This window comes from Aptenodytes forsteri, unplaced genomic scaffold (genome assembly GCF_000699145.1).
Source record: "Aptenodytes forsteri isolate BGI_AS27 unplaced genomic scaffold, ASM69914v1 Scaffold116, whole genome shotgun sequence".
Taxonomy (NCBI): domain Eukaryota; kingdom Metazoa; phylum Chordata; class Aves; order Sphenisciformes; family Spheniscidae; genus Aptenodytes; species Aptenodytes forsteri.
This window is the reverse complement of record NW_008795491.1, coordinates 161561-172260: the sequence shown is the minus strand read 5'-3', so window position 1 is coordinate 172260 and position 10700 is coordinate 161561. Positions and strand designations below refer to the sequence as shown.

Sequence of the window (10700 nt, the reverse complement as noted above, 5' to 3'; positions counted from 1 at the left end):
GTGCACCTCCAGCCTTCTCAGTCGGTAGAGCATGGGAAGCTGAAAAGTCCTTGGCTAGTGTAAGCATTACCTAGCAACAACTAAAACATCGGTGCGTTATCAACTTTGTTCTCATCCTAAATCCAAAACACTGTACCAGCTACTAGAAAAGAAATTAACTCTATCCCTGCCGAAACCAGGACAGATGATATAACTGAATCCATTTTATTCGTGAGCTCCTAGATTTGCACAAAACACGCATCTGTATTCTTCAGGCACTTTTAGACCCCTTTCTCCAGGGCTGCCAGCACTTACATGTTTAGCAGCCCTGTTACACATTCTTGCAACCCACTGAGACTTCAAATATCCAGCTGGGCTGACAGAGCACTCTGTAATTGTTGCTGCTAGCAACAAGGGGCCACTGTGGCACCTGCTGAGCCAAGCAGCCTCTCTGCTTCTTGTCTCATTCTTTCCTGTGATGGAGCTGAACTCAAAAAGTTCAGCCAGAAAAAGAGGGCAACAGCAGCATCAAGCCAAGAGAAGTGGCAGGAGAGGGAGGTAGAGGCTTCAGATTCATCCAGAAGTACATTTACTCATCATCCACCCACAACTACACAGCTGCTGAGGTTCTTACAGCTTGTCCCAAGTCTTATCCCAAGTCTAGCTGGGAGCGGGTGTGCAGACAGAAGTGGAAGTTTGTGGTTATATGTACGTTTTGTTTAATTCAGCTCATTAAATAATTACAGAGAGTGAAAGGAAATAGCTGCTTGTGGGTCATGCCAGATTTACCGTACCTTTGTCTGAAGCTCCATGCCTGTAATGCCACCAGTCTGGCACATGACACATCATCAGCTCATCAGTACTAACCCAGGCTCTGCGAAATACAGACTCTCATACAATTAACCTTACATCTACCCAGCAAGACAGGCCAAAAGAGCCTGGGAAGTAACCAAGATTTTTGTTGAGAGAAAGGAGAAAAAGGATGGGAGTCAAAAGAGCCTAAGTATGGGTTCTGTCTCTGCCATTAACTAGCCGGGGGCTCGAATCAACCATCTGCCTTAATAGTCAGGCAAGAACAACTACATCCTTTCTATCACAAACACAGATTTTTATTATTTAAACTGTCTAGACTATAACAAACTTTCCTGAGAAAAGCTTCTTGATGGTCCACTTGGGGTTAACTCGTTTATGTCACCACAAATAAGAAACAGTTAAAAAGCAGAGGGCTGAGTGCCCCCTCACAGCAGCAAGGTGTGGCATTAAGACGACATATGAGTTGCAGCTCCCAGTAATTTCTACAAAGAGCAGAAATTCTTTAAGCATACAGATTTCACATACATTTTCAGAGAAAGTTTTCAGGCTTCCCAAGTTGCTGTATTTTGTTTTCTTGATGTTTACTGAGGGCTTTTAATAATGTCTTAGATTTCTAATTAAAGGTTATTTGACACTTTTGGTCATAGGTTGCACAAATTGTTTTGAGGCTTCATTCTGGCATACTTTCCAAGGAAGTATTAGGGTTTTCTACTCTTAAGAAAACACTTCCACAAAAGAAAAAACACCTTTACAGCTTAGGAGAATATATGATTATACAAATTATTCAATTTTATTTATGCCCAAAGCCATGATAAAACCAGTTCATATGGGACATGGTCTTAAGAGGAGCTATTTTTCTGAGAAAGGACATAGTGGTGACATGTTTCTGAGTTCAAGGAGTAAGTCTATATTCTGGAAAGTGCATCAGTCAGGCCCAGTAGGGTTATGAATACAGAAAGTCATGCCTTCAGGGTTGGAGGAAGTTAACGTTATCTTACAAGCTCCCTCTCTCTAACCACTGATTAGCATGGTTTTTATTGGCAGGGATCTATATATCTCTGTCAGAGAGCTAGATGTATTTTGAGCAGGTCAACTTGCAAATCCAATTCCTTCTCTCTTTTCTAGAGGGATTAAGCTGCAGTCCTTATTGACTCCCATTAGTCCTGCTCTTCCTTGTCGGTGCTTAGCCAGCATTCATGATTCTTCCTCTACCTTTGTAGGAAAAATAAGAAGAGAAGTGTGAGACAAGCCATTATTTTCTTGACATGCAGGGTGATTCCTGAATGATGTCTTTGTCCACCTGTAATTGTGTTGCTGCTACCTCACTGTCGGTGCAAGAGGTTTTTGAATGTATGGCTTCAGACAATGACAGTTCAGGAAAAGACCAAAGTTCCTTGACATCTTAAAGACTAAGAAAAGGGGAAAATACTCTGCTGATTAAAGAAAGCTTACTGGACCTAGCCCAGCCCATCTGGCTGATGCCAGCATTGAAGTGGAAGGCTAATTGCCTATACCATCTGTCTCTAAGAGGGCTAATTGCTGACATCAGATATCAGCAGGGGTTCCTGCATTTCTTCAACTACCTATTTGGTAATCTCAGAAGCCAGAGAAAGAAAGAAGGGCTCCTATTTCTGAAAGGTATGGCATACATAAGACTGATTTTGGAGAAACGACGCCTAGTTCTCTGAGACTGAGGTACTGAGGACCACTGCCTTGAGCTCCCAACACAGACTGGGACTTCAGTAGGTCTGAATTTAGGAATATATGCCACGTGGTAAGCATCATAAGGTAATGAAAAATGTTTATTACATATATATATATATATATATGTAGCCTAAAAATATCTTCTTGTATCCTATAAAGTTCCCAAACATCTTTCTGGACAGAGTCATCATGCTTAATCGTTATTTTCAGGTGAAGTATTTGTCCTTGCGCAGAACAAGATCTTCCATGTAAATCTATCCCCAGAGACTACCAAAAAGCTTAGATGTCTCTCAGAATGTTTTAGTTCTGTTGCAATTAAAATTTCAAGCCCTTACCTTGCACTACCTTACATATCAAACTTCTCACCAAAAAAAGAGGTCTGAAGATGAATTCCAGAAAATAAATTATTTCATCCAATTTAGACAGCAGCAAGGATAAAGATACAATACAACTTTTGTCCTTCTGCAGGAAGAACTGATCTACAATTTATGAGCACAATCACTAGCAGAGAGGAGTGAAAACGGGATGTCCTCACTGACACAAGCTCCTGAAGATGCCAACCGTGCTAAATATGACAGGAAAATGTCCTCAGCAACAGTTTTGGAAGCCTTTTTCCTAGGAGGGACTGAGAGAGACCAAGTGGTCAGTGAAAACTGGACTCACATTCAATGGGAGAAAGGCAGGATTTAATTGTTCTAGAGAAGTTTTTAAAGAGTCTGTTTGGAAGAACACAGATTTGGACAGGCTGGCACCAGTTGCTATTATAACATACAAAGTGAGGAAGTTAATATTGCAAAACAAGCAAAACTACTTAGTCAAGTCAAACAGAAGAATTATTATTTCCTAGGCAGGCCTCCAGGTGTAATAGGCACTTAACATACTGCCAGAGAGGAAGCAGAGTTCTGAATTCAAACTCTGTGCCCTGCTGCTGGGGAAGACAAGACAGGGCAGGGCTGTGGAAACACTGGAAGGATTATAGCTCACCTTCACCTCCTGCAACAAGCTCTAATTAACATGAGGATCAGTATGGACAGGATTCAAGGGAAACTGTGAACAGCCCACAAGAGATTTGTGAGGAACCAATTCTGTTACTTAATCTACAAATAATGGTAGGAATTTAGACTGGGAAATTGATGTAAGTCTCAGAAGAAGATTCTTCCCTGATTGTTTCAGATGAGGAATGCAGTGAATATTACTAGTTGTCTGACAAACAAGGTAAGGAGCCTATCACATGAAGACTATTACCTCAAAGGAAAAAAAATCTCAGGGCATTACCTAGAGTTTTCCTCATACCAGGCTCAGGACAAGACAAAAGACACTTTGCTCAGATATCTCAAGTGATTGTGAGTGACTGTCATCTGCACGTTCCTGAAAACACCATGTTGGGACCTTCAGACAGCACGGCACAGGCGGGCAAATAACTTGCAGGGATGACAGAATTTTTCATTTTCAAAAGTAAGCTATCCATAATTAAAATCAGAGAATACTAGCTGAAAACATTATTGAAAAAGTACTTATTGCCAGCATTTTGTATCCTTCTCTCAAGAGTCAGAGAATGTTAACTGTTAAAAGAGAATATTAAATGCTGAAGAGAAGCCAGGTGACTTTAGGAATTCTCTAAAAAAAGTCCTTGTTTTCCATTGTGAAAGGTTCCCAAGAAGTGTTTTAAAATATAATTGTACTTGTAGGAACAATTACAGTTTTGTACTGCAAGGGGAGCTGTTGGCACATAATACTACGATTGTGCATTAGATCATCCACTAGCTTCTGTAATATCCACTTCCAGCTATAAGGAGTCATGTTTCAACACCTCCGATTCCCTGATGCTGACAAGCTAAACAACTTGTTTTGTCTCTGGGAGCTCTTCTCTGGTGATTAACTGCTTATGGTGAATACTAATTATATGAAAGTACAATACAGTAGAAATAGTGTCCTATTTCCTCTACCTGAGGCATCTCCATCCTCTTCTGTAGAGACAGTGCACTATTAATTGAGCTAAAACCAAGAAGATGACATTTTTCAGGACCACAAATAGGTTAATCTGTCTCTTACAGCAAAACTTTATCTTCCTGTCTGCACAATAAGTTTAAAGGCAAAACACTGCGCATTTGTAAATGCCTGTAATAATTCTAGAAATAAATTTGCAGCAGGATGTGTGCAAATGAGTTCTGTTGGTGGTAAAGGCAGAGCAATGTCCCCAATTCCCCATGTCCCAGTTTGAAGATTTACCCCAAATTATCCATTCCTGAAACTGCACCTCAGACTAAAATCTTTCCACCAGGGAGTCTGTGAGAATTTGTTCTTCAATTTTAAACCTAAAGTGCCTTTTAAAACGCTAACACTGCAAAATTAGAAACCATTAAACAATGTAAGGCAGAGAGTGATTAAATCTACCAAACACATTCAAAGCAGCTTAAGCTACTTTTTAATTAAAAAGGAAAAGATATCACTGGCAACGTTCAGACATCTTTATCTAGATAAAGTTAGGAGATTATTCAAAACACAAAAGATGCTGATGCTACCATGCAGGAGACTGAATGAAATGACTTGAAGATTTCAATCCCTCTGCCCTAGGTATACAGTCTTCGGGCAGAGAGGAACAGAACACAGCCAGTGCTGCAGTGTGATCACTCTATGTTTGCTGATTAAATAAGTGACACTAACAGCGGCCTTGGAGGGAGGCTGTGTGTTCCTCCTTCCTTCCTGACAGGATGGTGAGTGAAATCACAGTGGCTACAGCAATTGAGTAATGGGTAACAAGATGTACAAACCAGGGAGGAAAGAAGATCAGTTAGTGTTTCAAGAGCCAGTTTTAATAGATAGAAAAAGGCAATACCTTACTGGTGGTATTATTTTTTTTAAGCAGCAAATTTAAATAGAAAACAGCATACACTTTAAAGGTACATTTAGTCCCCAGCCTTGTGGCTCAAATTCAGGCTCCAAAGAAACAGACACAGTTCTGCTGAAGCACTTTAATTATGTCCACTTATTTTGTAGCCAAATTCAAACCTGCACCTTTAAGTTTTAGTATTCATTTAACGAAAAGAACAAGAAAAATGACCAGCAGTTTTAGTCAACCACAGGCAAGATGCCAGGAGCCAAAGATCAGCCTCCTTCAGGCTGAGATGATATCATCTACTCCAAGGTCCTGAAGCTCTGTGTCGGGAGTAGTACAAAATTTACTGGTGAACAGCCTCATCTCTTACTTTCTTATTACATATGATCATTACTCTATTCCTCCCTTTAGTACAAAATCTGTGTTTTTAACATCTAGTGTATCCAACTTTTTTTTTTTCTTCCCTTTGTCTAATAGAAGATTGGTCTTACCTAAAAAGTATGCCCTAAAATAAAGCACAGGTACTTGGTAGCTGCTGGAGTACAAGACATGATATTCATAGCGAATCACTTCTTCTGTCGCACAAACTCCAGCTACTTGAGAATCATCCGAAGACTCCTAAAACAACAAACATGAACACAGTAATATATCAACTTTTGTATTCATATCAAGGGAAGAGTAATTACTACTGTTGTAATAAATTCAATAAATATACAGAACAGAAATAATGGCAATCACCCCTTTCACAGCACTACTCATTTGAATTCCCAAAGGAATTTTTCAATTTTAGCAAGAAAATCATGGAAGTCCAAGACCTACAAAGACATCTTACAGACTTACTTCCACAAACTGTGAACTATGTGTAAGCATTTGCAGAATTGAGGTCTTTCTAAGTGCAGACCGCTTTTGTAAGCAAAAGACAAAAGCTCTCTAAAATCTTTACGGCACAATAACTGGTACAATGAGGTGACTACAGTTGCATATATCCTCATTACCTTTATTATAGACCATTTTAAAAGTGTATCCTTAAATAGTTTGGTTTTGCTTGCCAAAACACAAATCAAATGTATTCATCAAAAATTCTCTGTTCTACTTTCTTTAACGGCTTTTTGCCAGAGGTTAGTTTTGCTAATAATACTTCTAAAACTGACAGAATTTTTTCCTGTTAATGTATAGTTTAGGTGTAAAGTAAGTAAAGTTTATTGTAGATTTGAAATAAATTAGGAGAGATGGATGCACTGAGATATACCCCAGTTGCAGCATAAATTTCCTAACATTTCAAATTAATATTCAAGCAGTACAGCATCAAGTTGTTTTGACTTTTCTAAAAATTGTCGATACTCAACATCTCTGAAAGTGGAACCATTAAATTAATAATGCCATTAAGATTAAATATTAGAACAAACTTTCCGAGAAGACACTATGTGTGTGGACTTGTTTGGTTTTCAAACCCCCAAATTTACATGCATGAACTTAGCAACTATAATGCCCCACAGGTTGGGTGTGCATTTCACAACTTGACTTGTGCTAAGCAACTGTGAATATTGGCTTACTGCCTCTGTCCAAGCAAAATAAAAAAGACTGAACCAAAAAGAAGAACCAGCATCCTTTGAATACCATGCTGGTTTAACACACAAGAAATTTAAAGCTATTTTGCATTTTTATCTCATATCCTTAACTCAACTGAGCCATGAATCAATCTACGAAGAGATACAAAATACTTTCAATTTTTTTTTATTTCCTCCAAATTTAGTGTATTAGACAACCAGATGCTGCTGAGGCACATGGATAGAAGATCACGAATGGAGAGCCCAGACCTTGGGAAGCTACACTCCAAGGTACTATAAATACATTTTTGGACATGAAATGAGAAAATCATAGATGCTTACAGAACCGAAGGTTTCTGGGAAATTCTGGACAGCTGTAGGAATGGTTGATTTTAGCTTATCAGGACACAGATATGTAAAGCACTGAAAGGGAACGTTAAAGAAAGCACTCTCTGTGTTAACCTAGTTTTAAGAACTGTACATGAAGAGATACTAAAGACAACATGCTAGAAGGGACAATGATGATTACTGTATGTGACTTCACAGACAGTTATGTGAACTTTACAACCAGGTAAAGTTAGGTATGCTATGCCCAGTTCCCATGTAAATGTGTAACAGACTAAGAAGGCAAGCTCTTTTCCTCCTCACACACGTCATACCCTCTGATCAGATGTGAAATACAGATTAAAAAAAATCTCTTGAGGAAAATAGAAATTTCTTCTCTATAGTAAGCTGAACTTTCTTTAAAACGGATCCATTTTCAATGCTTTAGTGAGAATAGTAAAAGAAGGAACAGCAGCAGCATGTGGTAAAAGAAAACAAAAAACAACTACAGATTGCCTTTCAAGTTTGTAGGGGTGGGAAAGAGAAAGAGTCCATGTTCAGAACTGAACCTACATTAAAATTTACAAAAGCCTTTCGGATCAACCTCCTGGAATCAAAATCGTACTGCTTTACAGACATGAATGTTTCATCAGATATTATGGCCTTGCCTATTGCTTAGTCATTAGCTTACCTTGCCCTAAAAAAAGGGGCAAGGCATTACCTTCTCCTGGAAATGGCAAGACAACCTGTTCATGGCAAGACTACCTGTTCATGTACTAAATACTATTGTTCTAGAAAAAAGCTGTATGTCAACACATACTTCTCTCCCCTGCTTTCTATATATAAGGGTAAAATGACTGTATACCCTCACATAAATACTGATACCTAATTTGTGACGATTTTAGACTGAATGATAAAGAAGCCACATTCTTTATTACCTCCAAATACTTAGGAAAAGTAGTAAGTTAATACTCACTCAAAAATGAAATACTCAAACCTGTATACCCTTAGGGAAACCATGCTTTATAAAAACCCTACTTACTATCTCAGAAAGTCATAAATTAAGCTAGGAACAACTTCATCATTAAGAATTCAACTTCCTGGGTTAGCACAGATTTCGGCTGGTAAGCAACTTCTATCTTCATTTTCTGGATTAGGAAAAGGAAAGCAAAGCAGAGACTTTCTAATTCCATTGTTCCTTGAGATAGCCACTGAAAATCTTAAGAATTCCTGTCATTACCAGATATTAAAGGGTGAGGTACTTCCCAAAACATCCTACTACTTCCAGAGAAAGGTGATTTTATCTAGAAGTGGCCTTCCCAGAAGATGTACATAGTTTGATGGCAGGAGAGGCAGCAGAGAAGGGAAGAAGGCAGCTTTAATGCTTTACTGTTTTGGAGAGCAGAATATTCTTGGACACATTTATTTTGCATTTTCCTGGATTTTTCTGACTGATAGTTTAGGCAGCTTCTGAAATCAAGCATTCAGCTGAATGCAAAGCTCTAAGAAGCTTTGAAACTGACATTCTTCCACAAGATGGACTTTGGTCTACTACAAAGTTTCTACACTTACTCGAAGTAAGTTTCTGATACTCAGATGTCTTTTTCTGCTGTTTCTAGTGACAAGTGGGCACATTGTATTTGTGATCTGCATACAAAGGCAGATAGCTGAATCCTTCTTAGGGCTACCTCTAATTCCCTTTCCTTTTGGTAAACAGCAGTTTCAAGACTTCTTTCATAAAAAGATACAGCACTGATGTGTAATCCTGTACTTTACAGTCTCTGTAGGTACGACACACAGTATTTATGCAGGGAAGGTACATTTTGGAGCCTAGAAGTTTTGATGGTATCTCTCTAGCTGATGAGATGAACTTTGCTGATGAGATGAATAAAATGAGTACAGTTATTTTAGGCGATCTTTGGAACATCTAAAAATCTATGCATGGCTGAATAAAGCCATGGAGCCTCAGAGAGTTTTGTATCAGCCCAAAAGAAGAGATTTATTTTTCACTCTTTAACCAACTACTGATAAAGCCATAAATATAAAATGCAGGTGTAACTTATTAAAAAAAAAAACACAGAATTTTATTTTTATAAATATTGTCATATTTTAGCCTATTTAAATTTTTTCTTCAAGTAATTGTTCTACTTTCCTTTTCTATGTATACTGTTGTTCTATCTCTTTTTGAGCTAATGCTAAATTTTAGTTACTGTAATAGACAATATCAAAATCAAACTTTGGAAGATTTTGTAACTGCTGCAAAACATTCATACATGTACACACATCACAAAACAAATTCAAAATTTTGCTTAGATCTTCCAAAGGCAAGACAAACATACCTGAGTTAATTAAAAAACCCCAACATTAACAAAAAAGGGGTTTTGACCAAATTGCAATCATTAAAAATGCTATGAAGTAATTTGATTTCTCAATTTTTTGTTTCTGCTTTGCAAATTTGCTTGCAAGCTTGCCATGCTTCAAGTTAAAACTGTGAATCCAGGACTCACTGACTGTTTCCTAAACAAACTGGGAAGTTGTCATCAGGAAGCATCTGCTCCTTTATTGCTGTCACGTAAAATCATTGTCGTGCTATCATAACGGACTATTGAGCAGATGTTTAAAAGCAACATATGTATTAGAAAAAAGATAAGCAGCAACTACCTAATTAATTATATTAGTTCCATCATAAATGAATTACCACTAAATTTAATTGATATAATACTGTTCTCAACCTTTAAGTATCCCCTAAACAAATTAAATTGATTTGTTCCTTTTAAAATGCTAAATTATTTAAATCAAGAGATAGGAAATGTCATTCTGAAGGCAAAAGAACGTATTTGTACTATTTTTATTCCTCCTGATAAAGAAGGCAAGTTAAAAACCCCTGGTAACAAGTTAATTTGACAGCAGGAGAGAGTTAATAGCGTGTTTTGATACTCTTCAGTAGTAACTGTGCTCTGCAGGCTGAAGAGCAGCAGGAAGGTATGGGTTAAGGCAGGTCACCTTTGGAGGGAGGGTTCCAAAGGAAAGGGAAGGGCCAGGGAAGTGACAGACAGGGTAAACGGGGAAGGCGACAGAATTACCTGATAAAAAAGGGATTTTTCTGTGCTGACGCCAAACATTTCCCTCTCTCCACCTTACCCGCAGATGCCAGTTGAGCAAGCCTTCCTTGCTCAGCCCAAATTCCCTTTGAAATGCAGAAGCAGGCCCTAATGCCCTTTTTTGGGGAAAAGCTAAGAGAAGTTGTTTAAAGAACAGCAGGCACTTTTCTCCTGGATCTCAAGTCACTGTTGCCTTTCTCCCAATTCCCATGTTCCTCATCTCTGTTCTTGCTGTCTTGACCCCTGTTTCCTCCTGCTGCAGGCCAGCCTCCTGGGAAATTCTCCTGCAGGAGCATGGCAGGATTGGGCTGCAAGCAGGAAAGGGAGGAAGAGGTGACGCAGGCACAGTTACTGGTACTGCTAGTTTCGGGGGCGGGGGGGGGGGGGGGGGGGCGG

The 10700-nt window shown here is 38.7% G+C and overlaps 1 protein-coding gene across 1 annotated transcript in view; it reads right to left on the bottom strand.

The window, feature by feature from the left end:
- The window catches only part of ATG10 (autophagy related 10), an 87173-nt gene that overhangs the window by 28939 nt on the left and 47534 nt on the right, over nucleotides 1-10700 (bottom strand). The window contains exon 4 of the mRNA XM_009281590.2: nucleotides 5824-5950. Coding sequence (XP_009279865.1) covers nucleotides 5824-5950 — 127 coding nt within the window. The remainder of the gene's footprint in view (nucleotides 1-5823; nucleotides 5951-10700) is intronic.